Source organism: Molothrus ater, chromosome 5 (genome assembly GCF_012460135.2).
Source record: "Molothrus ater isolate BHLD 08-10-18 breed brown headed cowbird chromosome 5, BPBGC_Mater_1.1, whole genome shotgun sequence".
NCBI lineage: Eukaryota > Metazoa > Chordata > Aves > Passeriformes > Icteridae > Molothrus > Molothrus ater.
The window spans coordinates 12,801,839-12,825,647 of NC_050482.2; the positions used below are offsets into that span (position 1 = coordinate 12,801,839).

The following is a 23,809-nucleotide window of genomic DNA, read 5'->3' on the forward strand; positions in this document are numbered from 1 at the left end:
TTAAACAGTTTCTGAGTGGAAAATATTTCTTTACTTAGCAGCTGGATACACTCAATTTACTCTACAGTTTGCCAAAGGATTTGTAAGACCCATTAGCTTTAACATGCACAGGTGTACCCATCTCATTTTATGGAGCTGCAAGCTGGATTCAAGTCAAACAAAGACTTGTAAACTTATGGGTAGGTTTATATGGAAGAGTCTCAATGTTCTCTTCTGAAAATAGTAGGGTATTAGCATTTAACAGATTGGCTTTATAAGTGTTTAAAGAAAAGATATCATCTAGGAACAAAGTGTTGGAAGGGGATTACTGGGTCACTGAGTTGACTCATTTTTCCCATTTGCAGGAACTGCAAAATGTGACCAGTCCATTCCCTTACCAAGAGCCATACTAACATTCCTTAACAGTTTGCCCCATCTCAGAAAGCTCTTTCATGATTCACTGCTGAGATAACCAAAAAATCTCCCTTTTGCCAGCCTAAATGTATTTACTGACATTTTATGGTGTTTGTTTTGTTTTGTTTTCCTGTGTTGGTGTGTCATGTGCTGGGCAGACAGGACTGATGGCAGCACTACATACTTCAACTGCTTTGGGAAGACCTCTGTGCACAACTTCTATTACCACTGTCATTGTGGAAAAATAGCTGAATATCTATCTAAACCCAAAGGACACAGGAGATTAGGACCCCTGTAAATAATAATTAATGGTGTACAGTAATATCTGTAAGATATAAGCCAAGGGCTAGTGTAAGATAGAGAGTGGCCTCCCAGATCTGAAACACAGCCAGTGAGCTTTGGCCTAGAGGCTGAGAAACTTCTGCACATTTGGAAGGCAAACAACTTGATCAGAGAATATCTAAATTTAGGGCTGGCTAATTAGTCAGTCAAATAATCTCAAATTTGTTGTGCAGGAGCTGTGTTCAGCCACTGCAGGGAATGAGGGGATGTGTGGAGGACTGGAAGAATACTCAGGGGTTATGGAGATGGGTGTTGGTGAGGAAGAAGGCAGGAACCAGTGATGGCTGCAGACTTACTGTGGAAGGAAATAGGACATGAGCATTTCAATGGGGAAAACATGAGGAAAACTGGTTCACTGAGTGGCAACATTTTAAATGATAGTTCAAGATGAACATTTCCAAAAGTCGTAATAAATTTGTTCATTGCCATGTGATAATGACAGAAGCAACATTATAACTTTTCCCATGAAATTTAAACAAAAAATGAAATCAGCATTTTAAAAATTGTGTTTGTATGCTTATTTTCATAATGAGGCAAGTATTTTGTTTTTCTGTTAAAAAAAACCAAAAACCATAAGTAATTAAATGCACAAAAGCCAGAGCTATTAAGTCAGAAAGTACAAGGAAGGGATATAGGCTTTCATAACAGCAGAATTTCAAAAGGGAGCACATATTTCAGATACAGCAAAAAGATAATTGAGATGCCAGGCTTTAGTGCTGTAATAGAAGTTCATGGTAAAGAAGAACTAAGTTTCACTGCAGATGAATCTTAATCTAAATAATTTAATTTCAACCCTGAGTGCTTCAGTTTTAGGCACTATTATTTCAAAGTAGCCACTGCCTTTCCGTGCATACTTAACAGGTGTTAAGTTCTAATGCCCCAGTTTAGGCTTTACCTGGGTTCAGAAAAAGAACTGGGAAAAAAAAAAGCATGAAAATATCAAGATTAATTAAAACAAAGCCAGAATCCTTTCAAAGCACCCAAAACACCAGAACCTGGGAGAGTATTTGCAGGAAGTGATATATAATGTGAAAGCTCTTCTCTCTTCACCCTTATTTAGACATCAAGTCCTGGAGAGAAAAACTTTTAGCTGATACAGTGTGGACACCTTTATACGGTACCTGCAACCATTAGAAAAATGCCAAATACTCCCAAGAGGCAAGTCTCAAATCTTAAAACTCCCAGAAAAGCAGCTGAATGATGCCAGCAGGTCAAATTTCTGGATGAAATAGTAAGCAATTCTTTGCAATAGCAATCCCAGAACTGTCACCCTATTTCTTGTCCATACCTTTGGGCAACCTCCTATGTTGAGAGATGTCAGTCTGTGGCAGTGAAATGCCATTGTTTTCACAGCTTCATCTGTCAGCTGAGGGCAGTAAGAGACATGGCAGTGTTCCAGGTATTCTGTGCCCTTGCAGAACTCAATTACAGTGCTTGTGCATCAATCCTTTGATCCACTTCCCACACTTCAGTTCTCTAGGTACCCTTCATTAGTAATGAAGTCATTCTGCCATTGACTGGGAATGTCACTAGAAAAAGAAGAAATGCATTAAGGGGCTATTTTCAGTTTTTTATATGTTATACTGTGGGTTCATTAGACTAACATTTATGTAAGTTCCTCTGTATGTATTAAACCATGTTGAATTTGGGTTCTTTAAATTGAGCACAACCCAGAACGTAAAATGTTGATCTTAGAGAACCAGGCCCAGATAAATTCATTCTACTGCTCTCTGCAAATTCCCATTTTTGTGCATAACAACTTCTTCTTCTTCTCTTTTAAATGAACAGAAAACTGTATCTGTATAAATCACTTTTTTTTTTTAAGAACCTCAGGACTGTCACTCAAGAGTTCTGGGCTCTGATTTGCTCTGTGAAGTTCAGGCCAGTTAACTGTGATACTGGTTACCTACAATTTCTATCCTTGTTTTTAGAGTGAATAAATATGTGCAGGCACTACTGACTCCAATTCCAGAACCTTTATAACTCAAATACTAGCTTTTTCATCTATTCTGTAAAGCAGACAGTCTTGGAAAATAACAATGGAACTCTTGTGAAAGGTCACTTGGATTCTTAAAGCACACTTTTCTCCTTTGCACTCCAAAACTTCTTTACCTTTCAGCCTGAATGTTTTCCAAGCCTGAAAACCATCATTTCTAGGCTTACAAAGAGAAGTTAGATCTTCTACTGAAACCTTCCCTGGAAACCTCTTGAAAAGAGTTGCTTAAAATCACAGGATCACAGGACAGCCTGCAGCTCTACCAGAGGTTTATCTTCAGTCAGAATCTCTCCTCTTCTGTCATGTCCAGCCTCAAACCCTGGTGAGAAGCCTTCAATGTGTCACTGAGCTAGGTTCCAGCCTGCTAATCTTGGCCTTGGGCCAGGGTAATTTGTCATTTGCTGGAATAGCAATTCTACCTCTACAGGGAGAACAAAGAAGTACATATAGTACACTGAATAAAAACCACTGGTTGCATGAATCTTTACAAAGCTTTCAAGAATTAGTCCTGAGGTAAAAAGAGTAAGCACCACATGGATAAATAAAATGTGTGCACATACGCAAAAATGCATGTATTTATTATGCACAAATATTATATATTTATATTTATATTATATATATTCTGACAAAATTACCTCTGCAGTAATCAGCCACTAACACACAGCTAATTTTTCCTTATGTTACATAGGAACTCACACAATAACACAGGGCTGATCACTAGAAAATACTATTTTTATTATGAAAAAAGATTATGTATTTCTGTGTGATTTTCATAAATCTTACCTAAATAGATGCAAAGAAACTTATCAGATCTGAAATTTGTTTCATAGACTGTACTTTTAAGATTTTTGTCTATATCTGCACTCTGGTTTTGTTTTATTTCTGTCTATTGGTACAGCCTATATCAAGGCAGTTTTTCTCAGCTTTGGGTCCTTGTTTTGTTTTACAAAATATTGGAAGTGTCAGTGTTTGAATCTAGGATTGGTTAAAGTGGAAAATTCAGAATCTCTATTAATTGTCTTTTCTACCCTTCCTATTTCAATTTTGGATTTATGGGCTGCTTTTCACCTGTAATACAGAAACATTCTACACCCAGCAACTAAATGTTTTTCATCCATGTGCAAGAGAAACTGCAATCATTTCAGAATTAGGCCTCAGATGTGATGACTTAATCACTACATTCTCAGCTAGGGTATGTAACACAAGGTGAAGCCAAGATTTCAATGCCTGTTAGATATGTTTATCTTGTTTTTACTAGCATAGCTTTTCTACATACTTATTTAAAATATCCTTCAAAGTTAGGTTCTGAATTTACTCTTAACTTTTGGTCTACCCCTACATGCTTTTGCAAATAACATTCAAATTATATTTGCAATCAAAAGAGATGGAGCTTTGTTTGCTCACTTCATCTCTGTGTCACTGGTTATATATCTATAGAGAAAATAACAGACAAGGATGTGAGGGTAAATTATGTTTACAAGACATTTAGTCACTATAAAAAGTCAAATGTCATATGAAGAAAACATAATTTTCCAACTTAATTGCACAATTTTAATTGTGCATAAATAAGGCCTAAGGACACACACAAACATCAATGAAAAGGTCAAATACTAAATTGCTGTTCATTAAGTGAGCATCATCTGAATTATGAATGAACAAGGATCCTGTTTTCAAAATATGGGATCTCATAAGTGTTTACATTCTGTTATAGTACCTAGGAACAGGCAGTGGGATTACAATGGAATTACCCTCTGCAAATTTTCCATAAAATCATATCCTTTGATTCAATTTCCAAAAATGAGTTTTTATTTTGTTTTGAGTTACTCTGTATCTCCTCTTCTCTCTCCTGCCTTCCCTAGATCCATGAAAACGGGGCTTCTGCAACTCCCACATGTGATCCCTGCTGCTGCTTTTTCCTCAAAAAAGTTCAAATTCATTTGGCACCCAGGGAAAGCAGAAACACTTCGTTTTAACAGTCTTTTTTTTTTTTATTTCCTCTGTGTAATGAGACACCTGAAATAGCTTCTTGGCCATGAGCATAGCACAACACAGAAGTGAATATTCTCCTCTGAGAGCAGCAGCACTGGCACCACACGACTTTCCATGAGGTACACAAGATGCACATACTTGGTCATTAGTGAAAACATGGAACTTTACACAGAACATTCATGAAAGATGAGTCAGAATTATTCCTAGAGAAGCAAATGGCCTGACGTGTACGTTGAGCAGCAAGATCCAATCCAGATGTAGCTCTTGTGGTACAACAACTGACTCATTTTTACAATATATGGCTATAAAATGGTGGATGTTGAAGATTTGTAATGGAAAAACTGTAGAAGCTGAGGACTGGGATTATGTGATGGCATTGGCTGTACCTGCAGCCTTATGATCTGCAACTGTTTATGGCCATGAAATTGATACCATTAAAATATATTATTTAAGCATTTCTGTTATATATAGTTAGGAACAATTCTCAGTTACAAAAACAAGTGCTCTTATTTGGATGTCAGTTCCTAACAAGATAGATGTTCTTTCTACTACTGTAAAGTTACCTGCTAGTGTTTATTTCTCATACTGTTTGGAAATACAAAGTAAAATACAAATACAAAGTAAATCTATGCAATCATATTGAGAGTTTGTCAAATCTCCAAACAGATTTTGGTAAACTTCAAGCAACCTGTGATAAGGATGAGAAATTTCACAGTTTAACCATACATTTTGGAAACAGTAATTTCCTCTTCATACTGAATTTTCAAACCAAGCTGATTTCCTGCCCACTAGGTTCTGCATGGAAGTTAACAGCAAAAAACTGTCCCCTCTTCACCCTTTTCAAGGCAAAATTGAACAGATCTCAGGCATATGGCATTGTAGGAATGAAAGGGGGGATTTTGGTGTAGAATGGTGTTATGAAGAATGAAGGATGACATGCAGAACAAAAGATCAGTTTTGGATATGGTTAATTTAATGAACTAGGGGTGCTTCCAGGGAACACCAAGAAAAAGGCAAAGTGTTTACCTGAATCCCATTGTCACTGAAGTTTTTGCATTGTGATATAGAAAGTTCCAATATTTTTCCATGGCAACCAAGAGCTCTCAAACCCTAAAAAAATCTGGAAAAATTAATAGAGAAAGGGGAAAAAAATCGGTTTTCCTACCTCTTGAGAAACAAAGAAACTGAAAAAAGGTAATGTGATGTGAAATACCTCCACCAAAACACATTTACTTATCGCCACAATTTGGGGTGGAAGAACTTTTCACAATTTTTTTTTGGGAGGAGGTGTGCTGTTTGTTTGGTTTGGTTTATTTGGGTTTTTTTGTTGGAAGAACAAAATACTACTTGCTAAGACCAAATGTCTTAAAATTGCTGCCTTACCATTAAGGGCTTCATGGCTACAAGGCAACATTTGAAATGGTGCTGTCACACTCAAAAGTGTATGAACAGCCCCCTTATTCAAGACAATAAGGACTTTCATTAGGACTGCAAAAGGATCTAAAAATGCTTTGTGAATTTTACTGCTTCTACACCAGGAAACAGGGCAACGTTCTGATCCTAAATGCTCTAATGTAAAGGAAAATTAAGTGTTGATTTTGTAAAACTAATTTTTATAATCACAACAGAATATCTCTGTACTTCATATCAATAAAGTAAGCTTTACTGGAAAAAAAAAGTTGTCCCTTTATTCCATATGGTTAATAAGTTATCTACAATTAGGCTGTGAACAGCACTGCCTAATTGTAGGCAGAGAGGAAGTATCATCCTGAAAAAACAGGCACATGTAGATAGTGTCTGGAACCCAGATGTGGACACTGTAATGATAATGCTGGAAGAGTGAGGCTGGAGTTCAAATTTTGCAGATTCCTGAAATCTCACAAGCTGAATAGATACAAAAAATGAAACAATAAAAGAAGTTTCCAATCCTGGATACTTATGAAAACACAAAACTTTGCATTTTTCTCAGCAGACGCAGTTGTCTGGTGAAATCTACTTTCAACAGCTTCGTGCAAATCCACAGATTTCAAATTTTTGTTGACCAGAGTACTCCTATTCAAGACAATAAATAGTATGTGCTTAAACCTAAAATGGCTTTATGCCAGAACTTGAATTTCTTACAGCAAAGACTCATAGTCTGATAGGTGTGATCTCAAGGATATAATTCTTGCACTTTTCTTTTTTCTTAAAAGTGACACCACTTTAATGCACTTGCTAATGAAAAGCTAAAGAATATAATAAAGATTTTTTTGCTACATGGCAAATAATGCTGCTATCACTTCAAAGTTAATTTATAATCATTTTATATTACTAAAGTGACATTAAATCACAGAAAAACTATTTTTATAAATGAAAATCAATACATTGAGGCATTTTGTTAACAATTACAGATTTAAGAAAAAGAGTGAAGACTTGAAAGACAAGGAATGTCATTAAGATATTACATAAAATTTATGAAACTTTCTTCTTTCCAAAAAGAAACCTCTTCAAACAATCTCTATGCAGAAAGATTAATCTATATGAATTTTTAAACTATTATTTTTGTATCTAACATACATACAAAGGCATCAATTAGCACTAGTTTTACTAGACTTCCTGATTTATTCCCTGATAAATGTCAGTGACCACCATCCAGGATATTCACCTATTTCTGGAAAATTTCATTTTCTATACTAAATCTCCTCACATTTAAGGAAGATATGGTTGGAGTTATCATATTGGAACTCCTGGAAACAGATTCTGGCAAAACAAATACTGTGCAGACTAGGACCACCCACTCTAGAATCACCTACTCTCCAAAAACCTATTTCTCCTTTAGTCAATAACTTACTCCTGTATCTTGGATGCATATTCCATTGCTATGGAGAAAGGGAAGACTTTGTCCAGCATCTCTTCTATAGCATATTGTCATTTCCATTTGAAAACAATTTAAAAATAAACTTCTTGATCCTCTGTAACAGCTATTTTTTTCAAGTAATTTTTGCATTTTTGTTCTTTTTCAGTTACTTTATATCATATATCATATGATATAAATCATGATATATATATATGATCATATTTATATCATAAGGTCGACAAACATTTGCAAAACATCATTTATTATTTTTCCACCATGGTTTCTGTGGGTAAGAAAATGACTATTGACTGTAACAGTTGGTGAGGATCTTCACTTGCTAGAGACAAAAGCCACCTGAGGCTATGACATACCAAGGAATAACTCCTCATTATTTATATTCTCATGCTGAAAGTCTCTGCCCTTCTACTGCAGACTACAATGAATGTCTTGTCTCTCTCTAACAATAACCATGTGCTAGGATATTTCCAACTTCTTCTGAGACCTCTGTCCACTTATCTCTTTGCAACCTTCAAGGTCAGCATCTGTAATGTATCTTTGTTCCACAGATATACAGATGTTGCTTCCTGCTCATACTCCAAACCAAACAGATTGACTCCAATGTGACTCCAGGCCTTGGACAGCTCTTAAGAGGTGTCTCCCACCATCTACGCCTGAGCCATTTACTATTCAAGTACTTAAATTATCCTCTAAAATGCTCAGATTTCTGCACAGTTTAGCCACAGTCAGGCACCAGTGTCATGGATTGAACACTAGAAGAGAAAAAAGCAATTCCTACCATGCAGATTCATTTTGCTATTAAAAATTCATATGTGTCAGGACAAAGTTCAGATTCACATAGTAAAAACCTCTGGGAAATGGGTAAGCAAATGTAGCTGTATTGTTTCTAATACCTGAGCTAATATGTTGGTGGGCCAGACCTGTTTCAGGAACTGCAGGGACATTTTTCTCCTGCAGTGTAGAACTCCCACTGTATAACACATGCCATAAAATTCAATTTCCATACCTAACACCACTTGTGGTTAGACCAGGTCATAGTTTACAAACTATGATTGCCAGTGTTTCTTGAGACAGTCCAGATGACAGGGATTCCATTGTGACAAAATATCCTGTAACAACATCAAGTCTGATTTTCCACATTGCTGAGTACTTTTAATTGCAGCTGATTTGCATTGGGACTCCAGGTGCTAGCACATCTGGCATTGATCACAATGACTCTGTTTTAGTATTTCCTATATTTTGTAGCATTACGTTTCTAAGTCTCCAGATTAAATGCTCTCTTTCTCCAGTCTCCTAAACAAGTTGGAATTTGGAGCCCACTTAAATGTACTTTAACTTTTTCTTTTCCCTGCCTTGGGAATGTGTGGGATTTGTCACATCCTTTCCTTTGGAAATCAAATGCAACTAATTCATTTGCAGTCTGTAGCTGGTTATATCTATTTGACCCAATGATATCTTTTTCTTAACTGTTACAAGGCTAACTGTTCCTCAGTCCTAATAGCCTAATTTGCTAACAGACTAAAAAGCAAAGCCAGACTATGGGTTCGAGTCACTGCAGATTCAGAATCCCACTGAGTGCTAAAAGAGTGCTAAAAAATTCCTCTAGATTATTGTGGAAAGTCAAAATGCCATTTTTGTATTGGGCAGGGTTTTCTTCCCCTATTTAGAAACTTATCATTAAAATACAAGTAAATATTTGTGTTGCAGCCTGGCCTTCAGGACCAGTCAGGATTTGAAGATCATTAACACATAAGAAGTGAAAATGGAGCTAAGTGCTTACTCATTCATATAACCTCTATTCTGGAGTACCCAGTGATTGCAAAGCATGCCCAACTTAAAAAGCACACACTAGCAACTCATCCAGAAGAGAGAACGGGGCCTTAAATAATTACAGCAGAAAATTTCATGCATGAGAGTGTCACAGCACATGCTGCAGTTGAGGCAGCCACAACACACAGAGCATCACCATACAATATCAGAAAGCTTCAAGCATCAGCCCATACAGAGCAACACCATTTCAGAAGGCTTCAAGCATCTGCTTTTCTTATTCTTTAGCTCAACCTTTTTCTATTCTTCATCTTACATGCATTTCCCCTGTGTGCCCTCTGGTCCCTTTGGTGTTGGTCAGTGCCCCTGGGCACCCCCTGGCTCGTTGCTGTCAGTGCTGCTCACAGCTGTGCCCACTGGGCATGAGGCTCAGCCACAGCCCCATCCCAATTGCCACAAACTGTCTTTCCATAACAGCCACCACAGAAGTGGAGAAGCAGAGAATATTTCTCTGTGTACTTTGTACATCCTTCTATCCTTGATTTCAGAAGCGATTCACAGTTGTTCCTATTTTTAAAGTATTGTACCTATTTTTTATGTTTCAGCTATTTTTTTCTTTCTTATTATTACACTGCATATAACTCACCCCTGATATTAAGCTTCTCCATTAAGCTTGCCTCAGCCTATGTCAGGGCTGTTTTTGTTCCTGGATGCTTTATGTAACTCAGGAGTCAACTAAGCTTATTATTCTTTGTTATGTTTTTTCTGTCTAAATCCTGCTTGATTAAAGACATTTTCTTCAAATGTCCTAATACTTTTATACCAAATTGCTTTTCTAATATCCCAGGAATATGGGTGGTCCAGGCCATATGCATCAGCAGCTTGTGTTGGAAGGAGGGAAGTGGGGCAGCTGCAGGCTCTCAAAATCACCCTTGGAGCAAAGCTGCCAGAACCTTGTCATGTAGGCATTGGGGAGAAATCAAGACATTTTAACAAACATATGGAGAGTGTAAGAAAAAAATTTGTGACTAGAGCTGCTTCTCTATCTCATGGAAGCAGTTCCAGTGAGTCTGCTTTCCTGAGACAGACAGATTTTGGTCCTAAGTGCTGATGTTACCATCTCTGTAATAGAAGCTCATATCCCTTGCATATATTGTAAATAATTTTAGAGTGTTATCTAAAATTTTTGTAATGTTATCTCTGCATTCATGGACACATTCACCATACTCACAATTTAAAATGCTATAGTCCCTATTGCAAGGAGTTTAGAGGAGCAAAACATGAGGCAAAACAATGAGGGATGGAAGGATAGCTAGAAAAAAAAGAATCTTCACAAGGATTTTAAACTATCTGTCTTTCAAAGAACTCAAGATCTTTGCTCTGTCATTGCATTCTTGCTTTATTTTTTTAAAGAATTGTCTCAAATATTTTAATTTCTAAAATTCTTTTAAGTTTCCTATAATTTTAAGAAACTAATCTCAAGTACTTCAAGAATGACAAAATCAGATGTCCTACTATCAAAAAATATTATTGAGACTTAAAATTGTGTGTTGCTTTAAAAAAAAAAATTGAATAAAGGAAATATTTTCTGAAATGTAAAAGGATGAATTCTAAAATTAAAGAGTGAAAAAATTAACATTTAAAATGTAATTGTGTGGGGTTTTAATTTATTGTTATGTATTTTCTGAGAGTAAGAGCAATATAGTCAAAGCCCTAATGAGAAAAGTATAGAAACTTCATTATGCCACCAGTTCCTCATGTGCTTGAAGTTCAGTTCCTTTTCATTGCATATTTGGTTTTGTTAATGAATGGTCTTACTTATCAAGACACTTAAGCAACATGCAACTTAAACATGATATGAATTAATTCCCTTTTTCTAGCTAGGGTTCACAAGTTTCCCTAGGCACATTTTTTCATGCAAAATGTACAACTTTCTATGCAATATCAAAATCTGAAAATGAGCAGTGATTACTTTTATTCGGTTTCCAATTTTCAGTTGAGAAGTAGGCTCAGGATAAGTATAATAAACTCCTCCAAACATTAGACTTTTAATATATGTGTTTGAAGTAGCAACAGAAGAAAAAGGCACCAACACTGAGGGAAAAACTTCCATTTTGATTAAGTTATACCTGAGACACAAATATATCAGAAACTATGCTCTATTGTATCTTTTCTGCCCTATGTTTCCATAAGTATATGTCAATCCTTATTGCAAGAAGTTCTGCTCTGCTTTGGAGGGCAGAAGGATTCTGCTGTCATTTGGAAAAATAGAAAGGAAAATCCTCTTATGTAGTACAAATCTAAATTGCACCTTCTAAGTTTTAAACACTAAAGAGCATGACAGGAAAAGCAAGAGAGATCCACAGCACAGACTGCTGGAAAGCACATGAGCTTTACAATTTTTCTTTATTTAACACAGCATATGGGTGTTGATTACTGTACATGAAACACTGTGCTCTCTGTTGCATTTTCCAACCAATACTTAGCCTAAGCTGACAGAGATCTCTATATGCTAATAAAAAGTATAATATAAAGCCAAAGCATACAAATAGTAGCCTGTTACAGAGCAGACTGATGGGTTTCCCTTTATCAAGTAAAGTTTTAAGACTAGGAAATGTATTTAATATTTAATGTATTTATTTTATATGTGCATGAATTTTACATCTTAAATACAGCAAACAGATATAACCACAGGTTTTTTCCTACCATAGCTCTCAGAAATTACAAAAATTAAAATGCTCAATTTATCTGTCTTGTGGGAGAGAGAAAACTGCAAGCCTTAGCAACACAGTGTAAGCAGAAAAGCTTGGTTTGTTGCCAAGGTCATGGGTTGTGCTATGTGGAAACTAGAGTAAGAAGAAACACAGCATTTTAAAAGGCTAGCTGTGGCAAGCAAAGAGAAACAAAACATTTTTTTTGTAACATGTGGGACTAAATTCAAGGCAGCATAAATTTCATTCAGATATAATTGTGTGATATTTTAAATGAGCACATTAAGTGAAGTCTTCTTGGATTCCCTAACCCTCTTTATTTAGCTTAAGTTTTTTTCACTTTCTGGCCTCCATAAAAGATACAGACATTATAATATTTTTTTTCACATTCCAATTTTTTTTGCACAAACTTTGTGTTACAGCCAAATAATGAAGTTCGTAGTCAGAATTGTGTCTGGACAGTGACTGAGTGAGTAGTCTCTATGGAAAGTTATCTTGACAAGGACTCTATTAGATTTCTGTGTTCGGTGCAAAGAGTTTGTCCCAAAAGTAAAAGTAACAGCTTTCACAAGGCAGGACCTGCCAATGTTTAACCTGACTCCCCTCTGTGCTCTTTTTTGCTTTCCAGTTTTAGCAGCTTGACATATTGAAGATACTTTGTTAGTAATTCTTTCATTGGCAATTGTTTTCTAGACCACAATGGAGAGCAGTGCCTCTGTTGGAGCTAACCCTCAGCTCTCTTAGCTTAACTTCTGAAGAACCTTGTAGAAATGGCCTTACACTTACACTCCATCACTGACCCCAAAAGATAAATGCAGGCAATACTTATAATCAATACTTTTCCTAATCTGTACAAGTCAATATGCAATTTGGATTCAGCCGCCAACAGTGAAGATAAGCAAAAATTAATGATGGCATTTTTAAACTAGACCTTTAAACCCCCCAAAGAGTCAGAATAACTAATTTCTTAATTAGAAAGATGCTGCTCTTTGGAATGGCTGAAAAACTGAGCTTTCTGAAAAAAAGTCTGTTGCAGATAATGAGAATTTCCATTAGTTCCAGCACTCAGAAATGATCACCACTCCCAGATGACAGAGCTTGGGAAACAAATCTAAAAAGACTCGGAACCTGTTTAAACATTTCATTTGCACTAATATACTTTTTTTAATTTAAGGAACTGAAATAACTTTAAGGAAAAATGATCTCCTAGCACAGCAGCAGCCAAAGGCACCAGCAGCATTTGTGTGCAATAGCAGTTCTGTACCCTGCATGAAGAGTTAACCTGAGTCCTTCCTCAGAGTGTTTCACTTAATCAGTTGCATCTCTTGCACATAGCTAACTTGTAACACACACAGAGGTTATAAAAATGAAGTAGATAGAAAAGCTTTCAGCCAAATTGAGAGATTTGTAGACCTGACTACAGGTCTTTCAAAACTACAGATGTTTCAATACAGTGCAGATCTCTGGTATGTTTAACATTACTGTACAATTAGCTTTTCAATGCATTCCCAGAATTTCTTTTGTGCTCCCTGATGAATAAAAACTTAATCCCAGAATTCTGTAGGATAGAATCATATTTTGGCTTGTACAGTTTGTTGCAGCACAAAGAATCACTGCAAATCCCAAAATCCCAGCGCTACTAATGAACTGATAACCTGAACAGGGCCTCATTGTGTGACCACAAAATACAGTAGAAGCTAGAATTCATAGTCACCCTGCAATAATTCAACCACTGTGACAGTTTGGGTATTATTTCACAGTGCAGTTGGTTTTCATTCAAGAGGACAGATAAATTTAAGAAATGCAACTTCAGTATAGCCAACTTTATTATAAAGTCCATAAAGAATGCTGAGTCTGGCAACAAAGTCAACTGAATTTGAAAGGTTAATATTCTGTAACCACACTGAGATTGAGAGCTGAAATGGCCACATTATAACTTTCTAATTAATCAAGGCATGAATACACAACTGATCAACTATGTGACAACACATGCCATACACTGCTTTATCATACATGAGGACAAGAATGCTATCATTCCTAAACTGGAATTATGTGCCAGGGAGATGAGCCACTACATTGCCTGGGTCCATTTTTAGACATGTTTTTACTCACATCTCTTAATTCTAAACATCATGATCTATTAATTTTCTTTCTTCAGTTTTCACATGTGGTGGTTTCCTATAATTTAGGAATTCTGATTTGGTAGATTCGAAATTCCCATTCCCCATCCCCCTGGGCCACTTAGGGGAGGGGACAGAGAATTCAAGGGTGAAGCTCAGCCCAGGAAGTAGGAAGGGGTGGGGTGAAAGTGTTTTAAGATTGGTTTTATTTCTCATTACCCTACTCTGATTTGATTGGCAATAAATTAATTTCTTCCTCTGGGTCAAGTCTGGTTTGCCTGTGACAGTAACAGGTGACTGATGTCTCCCTGTCCTTACCTTGACCCACAAACTCTTTGCTGTATTTTCTTTGTCCTGTCCACTGAAGTGGTAAAGCAGCTTTGGTGGGTACCTGGAGCCCAGGGTCAACACACCAATGAGTTTAGATGTAAAATCTGTTACTTTGCTAATGCTGACACATTTGAAAGTGCCTGGAAAAGCAATAAAATGAGTGGATTTCTACAATACCCTTACTAGTGCTTAAAAGTTTTTTTAGGATAATCCAGCCATTCTTTAGCAGTAGAAGCAATAGACACGTGCAAGCACACTCACAGCCCATGATTTGGCTGACAGACTGGAAAACCCAGCCTGCTAAATGTTAAACCAGAAAATGCAGGCAGCTCTCCCACCTGCCAGCTAAACTACGAACAGGATAACGTGGTATTGCTCCAGCACTTTTCACTTGCTCCTCCAGGCAATATTATCAGATTTTTATATGCCAACAGGCACAAAAAAAGCGTCCATTACACTTTAAAGGAGAATCTCTAGAAGTTCTCATGGTGTCAGAAACTTTAGCATCAACAGTAATTCCAACTTCTTTGTATTATTTTACAGGTCTTTTAATTTTGAAATGTTTGTAAGCTTTGTCTTCCCTGTTCTCTCTCACCCTTGACTCTATCACTGTATCACAAAACAGGGATCAAATGTGCAGCTTTGGAACTCCTTCCATTTGTCTTTGTTTCTAGAAAATATATTCTTTCTCTGTATGCATTACCATGTTTTCTTGATAATGGTAAAAATTTGTCAATTTTATTTATTTCTTAGTATTAGATAGTAATAAAGCATTACTTCCATATTCACAAAATTAAATAATATCCAAGTTTCAAGAGAATTGTGACAATGGAATTGTGACAATTGTCTTTGGTTATCATGTTCTTTTTCATAGCCACATTCCAGTACTATAATATGCCATGGTTATTAAGTGACACTACACCAACGGTTAATTGTTTTTTGCTTGAACTGGAGTAATAATGAATAAATTTTTGAAAACATGATACAGGAACAAAGCTATATGTATAAAATATTTTTCAAAACTTTAAGATATCTATACTTAGATTCTGAGAATTTATTTTTAAAACAGAAAGGTGTGTTAACAGGACTTATTAAAAGTAAAATTAACTTTAGTACAATCCCTTTGCAATGGTTACAGAAATCTGATGTGATCCAGTGCCTTCTGCAGTCTGCCATATTCAGTACAAGAATATACTTCAATGGTGAAATCATCTTAACACCAGACTCTGTAATCCACTGGCAATCAGCCACATGAATGTGCCTCATGTAGGGGCAGCATTTACTCATCAGCTTGAAACTTAAATCAGCATTTTGGTTATTCCCTGTCAAAATATTTAAGATGCAAGTTACACATCTGACATACATTAAAAGCATGATCCAAATACCCACTGAAATCAGCTGAAAGATTTATTTCAAATTATCTGAATGAATTGCAAAAATACATAATCCTAATAATTTTTTTATCATTATACTAATCTTCAATGCTGACCTTCAAAAGTTTACATTCTGCAAGGGCTTTAAAAGTTGTGTCAGAAAGTTTTGGAGAGTCAAGAAAGACAACAGACATTACCTGTTGACATTTTTCAGCCAGAGCCTTTGAAGAAAAAAGGTGAAATTAAACATCCATATGTTCATGATATCATGTAGGGGAAAAAGATCAGCAAATATTCTCCATATAATATCAAAAAGTTAAAATTTCAAACAAATAGTTAAAATCCATGTAACAGTAGCTTCCAGAGAGTGAGTGGTGCATAAACCACTGAAATTCTCCATATGGTTATTATGTTTGGGAACACAAGGAAAAGAAGCAAGTACCTGGAGACATGAAGTATGGCAGACACCAGAGACAGTGATATGGTTAACAATCACTTTTGCAGAAGCCTGGCAGGTTTTTTTTGATGGGCAAAATCAAAATCAGTAGCAGAATGCTGTTCCCACATATTATAGTTGCTTAACCACTGAAAGAAATGAAATGCTCTTGTTTGTAAACTGGAAGACCATAATTCAAACATACCAATGAAAAAAGAAGACAAGACAATTGAAGTTTTCTGACAGTGAATGCAAGTGAGCAAGATTTATAAGCAAATTCAACGATAGTAAAAAATTCTTTTGCTTAGAACTTCTCCTCTTGAATTGATTCTTACTTTGAAGTCATTTGAGAGGATAGCTGAGTTCCAACATCATAAAGTTTCTCAAAAAGTACAGTTTCTTTTCAGTTTCTAACAAATACATCTCTCTGTAAGAGTTAACATTTTGCTGATTAGCAGATCTTGAATCTAATTGCAGCCATTGGCAGTATTTTTGAAGACATCAGCTCAAATTTACACAAGAAATTAAATGTTTATATCTTAGCAAGCCTAACAAAAACAGTACAGGAAAAGCTTGAGATCTTCTCAACGCTTTAACATCTTACCTAGGCACATAGATGCTCACTAAAACAAGAAATGCATTTATCTCACTAAAAGAAAAACAGATACAAATTGCTCTAAAATTTAAACATAATCTAAGGGATCTGTTAAAAAAATGTGTCCTCTAACCAAGCAAAAGTCAGGTTCAACATTTTCTACAGCTGAACCATTTATGGAAGTGGCAATGAATGTTACTGTCTCATTATTCTGCCTTTGTTTGCCCAACCTTACAATTTACATACCTATGGTAGATGTTGAAATTCAGTTTGAAGCAAGTTCTGCATGTAATAAAATATCTTCATTATTTCTTTCCAGATCCACAGTAAAATGTGTGTTAGATCAGAATGGGTACAAGGAAAGGTCCTCTGCAGTCACAATAATATTGAGCTCTTCTACAGAATCCTTCATGCAGAACCACAACAGCTCTGCCTACTCTAACAGTGCAATATTCAGTGAAATCACAAATGGACTGATGCATCTGTCAATTCAGTTTATTCCTTTTATCACTCCAGGGAGACAATTCTTTAGCTGCTTAAATTCAATAGATGTCCATTCACTCTTGGGCATACAGAGTGTTTCTTTTCACATATAAATGCTGTGCAAATGACAGTTTCTTTTCAGCTTCTACACAAAGCATAGATGTGAACAATTCCTCCCCATGAAGTCCCCCTGATATTTGCATGTAGAGATATCACTTTTTTTCAGGCTTTTGAAGGTGTGCAATATAACAGTTGATGGTTGAACTTGGGGATCTTAGAGATCTTTTCCAACCTTAATGATTATATGATTTTTTAGTAACCCTGTGCAGCTCAGACTACAGCCCCAGGAATTCATTTGCAAAACATCCACAGGAAAAAAAGTAGTCTGGCATGTCCTCCTGGGTACCAAATAAGGCCTGTGGAGAGAAGAATCCAAAGAAGGAATCTTGTAATATAAATAGACTGAGAGAGATTTTTGCTGTGCCCCACCTCTCCAGCTGCTTCAGAAGCCTGAGGTGCTTGGCTACCTTGCCTGAGGGGAGCAGCAGTGCAAGGCACAGGCTTTGCTCAGGGTATGAATGTTGTCTGACACCACTAGCAGACAGGAGATGGTCACAGAAAAGCAAGCCAGAAACTGAGCAGCAGCTGATCACCCATCACACCTCAGTATGGTAACAATCCACCAGGACATTGGTGGATTGTTGTGTCATATGGATAAACTTTAATTTAAACTGTGCCATATGGATAAAACTTTAATTACCATGACTTTATGAGGACATGCTCCCAGTTCTTGCACTTCTAGTCTCTAGCATTTGTAGCACATGACTGGTCCCCACTACTACTTATCAGTGGAAACTAGAATGAAGCCTGCTTTACTTCTATCTTACACTGAGTGAGGAGATTCACACCTTGGGTTTCTGGCTCCTCTTTCTGAAAATTTAGCATTTGGGTTCCTTTTGCATGTGAGATGTTTTTAATGGAGTAAATGACTTTAAGTTATAATCAAGGCAGACTGTCTTTTCTTTTCTGGCATAATGCCTCATCTTTTAACTTATGCCCAGGTTGGCTTGCTCTTTATTTTCAGGCTGAAGTAGCCTTTAAAACAGATTCTTTGTCAATTGTTTTAAATGCTTTGATGTTAAAATCTTTTCTTCAATGACTGTGGCACTCTTTGAACATTTTCCTTTGTGCAAAGGGGTGCCAGCCCAGAGAGAAACTGGCTTCATGTCTGTCAAACATATTCTTAGACTTAAAGTGTTTGTGCAGATCTCACATACAGACAGACAGACAGACATACAGACAATATGGTGTGGCTCATAACACACACTGGCACTTTTAGCACTGTGGATGCAAATAATCTGTTGTGTTTTGAGTTCAGGACAAGTGTAACATATTTGTTTTTCTACAGTGGGTCTGTAACAGCCTGCAAAATGACAGAATGAAAACCCTACTATCAAAATAAATGGAGGAAACATTTTACTGGTCATGCATGATGATATAAATCCCATCAAGTCCCATGCCTCTGACAGCTGGCTGTGTTCAAGGTGGGGTCTGATGTGGTGCAGCTGTGTTATCCTGGATCAGGCTTCTCCAGGAACAGATGTACTCTAAGAAGCAGATGAAGAAGGAAAAAGAGCAGAATCTTGTTCTGAGGCTGCAGGGGAGGTGGCAGAGAGGGATTATAAAGAAAGAACCATCTCATAACCACAAGCTGGTCAGAGCATGTACAGCCTGTTGGTGCACTCCAGGCTCTCATACCATGTCCAACTGAGATGTGTCTGTTGGACAAAAGGACACTGTGGCTTTGAGAATGTGGTTGATGTGGGCAACACATCAGTGAGGATCAGCAGATAGTACTGCAGACCTCACCATCAGCATGGATAGATTGGGTTTGCCCACCCCAAATGATTGCAAAAGAACAAGGTGCAGTATAGGGCTGCTGCAGCAAAGGCAGTCAGTCCTCTTTTCTGGTGGTAGCGAGCATCAGAAGATAAATGTCAGAAGGGAAAGATGTGTGCTAATTGTTAGGACAGAATATGAAACTCAGTTTCCCAGATTCCAGTTTTCTACTCACTATTGGTATATGCAATGAGACATAATCCTGTCTCATTTCCTCACCCGAAAATATTCAGTATCTATGAAAGAGATTAGCTTAATGGTGAATATCTGAGGGATGAATTGGGAAATCTGTACTTTCTGCTGGTCAAGAAGCACCAATTGCTTTAACATGGCATGACCAAGTCATTAAAGCAAGAGTTTACCTAACTCTGCAACAGGTTGTTGGCTCTTAAGCAGCAAAACAACTGAAAAATAAGAATCCTGGGATCTCTGTATAGCAAAGAGCAACAAAGAACCCAGGACAGGTCTGAATCACCTCTGGGGACCTCTCCCACTCTCTAATTTCTATATAAATACATTAAGTTAATTTTCTAGTCACTACCTTATCTTAGATGCCTAAAATAAAGTGAAATTCCCATTCTCAAAAGGAGAGATGGTAGATGGCAGGTAATCAGATCAAACTCAGCAATTCTGACAGAAATAGCATGCCTTTTTCTGGAATTCAGTGAGGATTGCATAATGTTAAATGTAGTCTAAAGGACTTTTAATCTCTATCTGGAAAACCACTGTTTGCTTAACATAGACATTTGATACCAGAAATAGCAGAAATCTAGTGCTTTCCTCCATGCAAGCCAAACCAAATGATAGGGAAGCAGTTAATAATAATACCACTGCACAGATTGTTTCTAATTTCTTTTCCACTTGAACTGGGTTTTTACTTGAAAATGGATAATGGATCTCAGGCATCAGGTTGAGAAAGTTCCAGTGTGAAATATGCATTGAGATAAGATTAAATAAAATTAATTAACATTTAAATCTTACTGCAATCATATGTATGTCCCTTTCCTTTATTTCTAGAACAATAAAATCTTAAATTTCTTTTCTATGTCCCCTGTGGATTCTCTATGAAATTTCAGGCACTCTCGAAGATAAGGTACAGTAATGTGAGATTTCTTGCACATTTTAGTAAAATAATTGCTTTCTCAGCTCACTTGGAATTTCTGTGTTTAATAGATTGCCTCAAGAGTGAACAGCTTGGCCTGAGAATTAATGTTAGGATACATATGGAGTTTAATACTGTATTCCTCACCCCAGATGAGTAAAATCCCACTTAAACCTCATCTATCAAATCAACTGTGAGGAAAGAATATTGAGGTTATTGAATCTTAGGTCCCACAAAATTCTGCAAAACAGACTTTTTCTGCATGACTCAGTAAAATCATTCTATTAATGTCTTATTGTTCTTGCATATACAGATCAGAAGTGAATGCAAAAATAAAATATAAAAGTAAATAAAATTAGGTAAATAAGTAAAATTCAATTCCTTGTCTGTAGGAGTTTTCACTCTAATATGTAAATTACTGTCTTGGGTTTTTTTCTTGATTGCATAATAGTATACTATGATCTGAAATGAAAGTACAACAAAAAAGAAACATGGAGCAAAACACAGCTAAAGATCTGTCCCCATGGATTTAGAAAATAATTGCAGTGAAATGATGAAATGCTTATAAGAATATCAAAGTTCATTTAATTTAACCTTTGTATAGTTTCTCATTCTGAAGAATAGGGATACACAGGTTTTTTATTCCGGTTTGGCTTTTTTGCTCCACATACACTCCTTTACAATTCTTTCTCCCAGAACTGATTGGATTTGTGGAATCCAGCCTGCAAGGCAGAACATTGTCTGCAGCACAGAAGGGATTTTGAAGAAACACTCTTGTGATTCCAGTATTGGCAATACACTGAGGGTAGAAATTTGAAAATCAACATTTAGAATTGAGGAATTACTCTCTGGGGCACATGGGACTATCTTTTTTGTATCCTGTGTTTGTCAAGAATCATAAAATGAATTGTGACATCCTTCCAGATGTTTGGCACTTCACATTGATGGCTCGAGTCCACATGTTATTTTTCTTTTCATTTTCCACTGTCCAAAAAAAAGTGCTTATATTAACATATTCCTGAATTAGCATTTTCCTAAAATAAATAACAGAGCATTTGTAACTTATAGTATTTATCAGTTACACAAGTTTGTATTCAGGAAATGTAAATAATCGTTCTCTTCTTCAATAAATAAAGAACATAGCTCAGAAGTGCTCCCCAAGTGATGGCCCCTTTTTTGTTGCTTGATAGGTCTGAAGAAGCCAGAATTTGGCAAAATGAGAATTCTCCCAATGAAGCTGGAGCAGGAGGAACACAGATGTTGAAAGCTGGTGAAGTCTACATGTAGGCTTCTCCAACACCCCTGCAAAGCAGATGTCAAGAAACGAAAGGGACAAATTAATTTTTCCTACTGGCTTGTGTTCTCTTATCCAGCTGTGGTAGCCTACAGCAAGTGACAGACTGCTGTAACACATTTTGGGCATGACATGCAATTTCTTTATACCCTCAGGTCTTTCCAGTTTTGTGTCTAATAGCAGAAAATTTTCCACCAACACTGTTCAGCTTCAGAAGGAGAACAAACAGATCTTATGCTTTCTAGGTGGGGCTCTGAGAATGTCAATGGTATTACAGGGTGATTTTTGAACAAGACACAAGAGAATCTCTATATTTTTATGAAAATATGTTGAAGCTCATTAACAAAAATATTTACTGCCTGTGCCATATGGATAAAACTTTAATTACCATGACTTTATGTAAAACCCCCCATGCCTACAATTTATCAAGTATTAATGCCATGTATGGACATAATAGTCAAAGAAAAGATTGCCTTGTTTTGTAGCAATGGACTAGAAAATGTCTGCTTAATTCTCACTTTTCTGCCCCTCTTTTAGTGAGCTAATTAAATGCCTTGGTCTTTAAGTTGCTACTTACACGATCCTTAACATAATCACACATTTTACAGATGGGCTTTCTAATTAACCATTCAAATCCTACAGAAGTAGTGGAAATAAAACAATTAATATAAAAAGAACTGTTATGTTAAAATGAAAGAAAAAAAAACCAAGAAAATTAAAAAAAAAACATTAAAAATACACATTCTATAGAATATTTTAAGCATAATTTCAATGTTAATAGTATAACTCCTCTACAGTTTTCCAACTAATTCTGAAATGTTAGCCTTACAAAATTTCCCTTTGGTTTCATTCATCCAGTGAGGTGGAAAAAATATTTTTAAAATCCTTTATCCAACTGTGATGCAATGTGATGTTTTTTTTGGTTTTAACTGTTCACTTAAGTACTTGGTCATAACCATTAAGCACTGTTCCAGAATCCAAAAATGGAGAAAGCTGTGGAATTCCTTTCAGGGCTCTCAAATACACTGGCAAGCAAACCCAATGTCCTCTGGTAGGGAGGATTGTGGTTTTCCCTGTTTGATGCTGATCACTTCTCCCTGAGCACTATTAGATCATGCTTTCTAGACGCTGATCCCTACAGCACTTCTAAGCAAGGAGGAATGATGCTTTCAGAAAACAGAGCAAATTACTGGCATTTTGAAAAAGTTACTCAGAGGTAGGTAGTTCTTAACTTTCCTCTAACCTCAGCCCTCATTTCAAATTTCACCCTGTCACTGCACAACAATCTCAGCATGATTCTCATGAGCAAGAAACAGACACTTGGTAAAGAGTAATCAGAACAAGACTGTTGCCCCATCTGCCTCATCCTTTGTTCTGGAAAGGTTTTGTTAGATGGAAAGTTAAACCATCACTTTCCTCAGACTCCATCTCTACCATTTCGCATTTTTGTATTTTGTTGTATGGAGAATCTTCTCAATTTATAATGAAATTCATGTGTGAGTCTTTACTTAAATATTAGGAGAATTTCATTGTCTTACAATTTGGCATTTCATATTGCTTTTGGAATATATTTCAAGATACAGTATATATTTGAAAGTTTCTAAAATAGTACTGCATTCTAAAACCTTTGTTTTCTTTACAAGTTTAGTAGGATACTAATGTTATCCAAAACAAAACTATTTTTAGATTGCAGTTATAAAAATGACTTCAATTTATATATTAAACCAATGTAAAACTGCAACAAAAGTTCACTTTTTAATTAACTTCCTTCTCAGGAAATCAACTTTAAATTTGTATTTTTTTCCAGCACAGGGTGGCTTTTTTTTTTTTTTTAATATCTTAGTAAAAACTGCATTTTTGAAGCTGCAGATATAAACTCCCAACTAATCATGACACAAAATTAGTCTATTTATGGCTACAAAAAGCAAGCCTTGTTCTCATTATGCAGTAAGTACTAGCTGTTTATAGATCTGACAGTTTGCAGGAAGTGATCCAAACCTATAGTGCTATTATTCCTTAGTAAAACTTAAACAGCTGTAGTCATGTAATTCAAAACCCTGGAAGGCTGCTGCAGTGCTTGCTCAACCTCAGTATACCATGAATGCTGGATGCTGCCAGTCATATA

General features: G+C 36.3%; 1 protein-coding gene across 1 annotated transcript in view; it reads right to left on the bottom strand.

Annotated features, from left to right (window-relative positions):
• FBXL13 (F-box and leucine rich repeat protein 13) overlaps positions 1-23,809 on the bottom strand; it is a 34,901-nt gene that overhangs the window by 8,265 nt on the left and 2,827 nt on the right. The window contains 7 exon segments of the mRNA XM_036400575.1: positions 2,026-2,155; positions 5,747-5,830; positions 12,782-12,839; positions 15,662-15,826; positions 15,981-16,096; positions 16,647-16,669; positions 16,733-16,816. Of these exon segments, the coding sequence (XP_036256468.1) occupies positions 2,026-2,155; positions 5,747-5,830; positions 12,782-12,839; positions 15,662-15,826; positions 15,981-16,096; positions 16,647-16,669; positions 16,733-16,816 (660 nt within the window).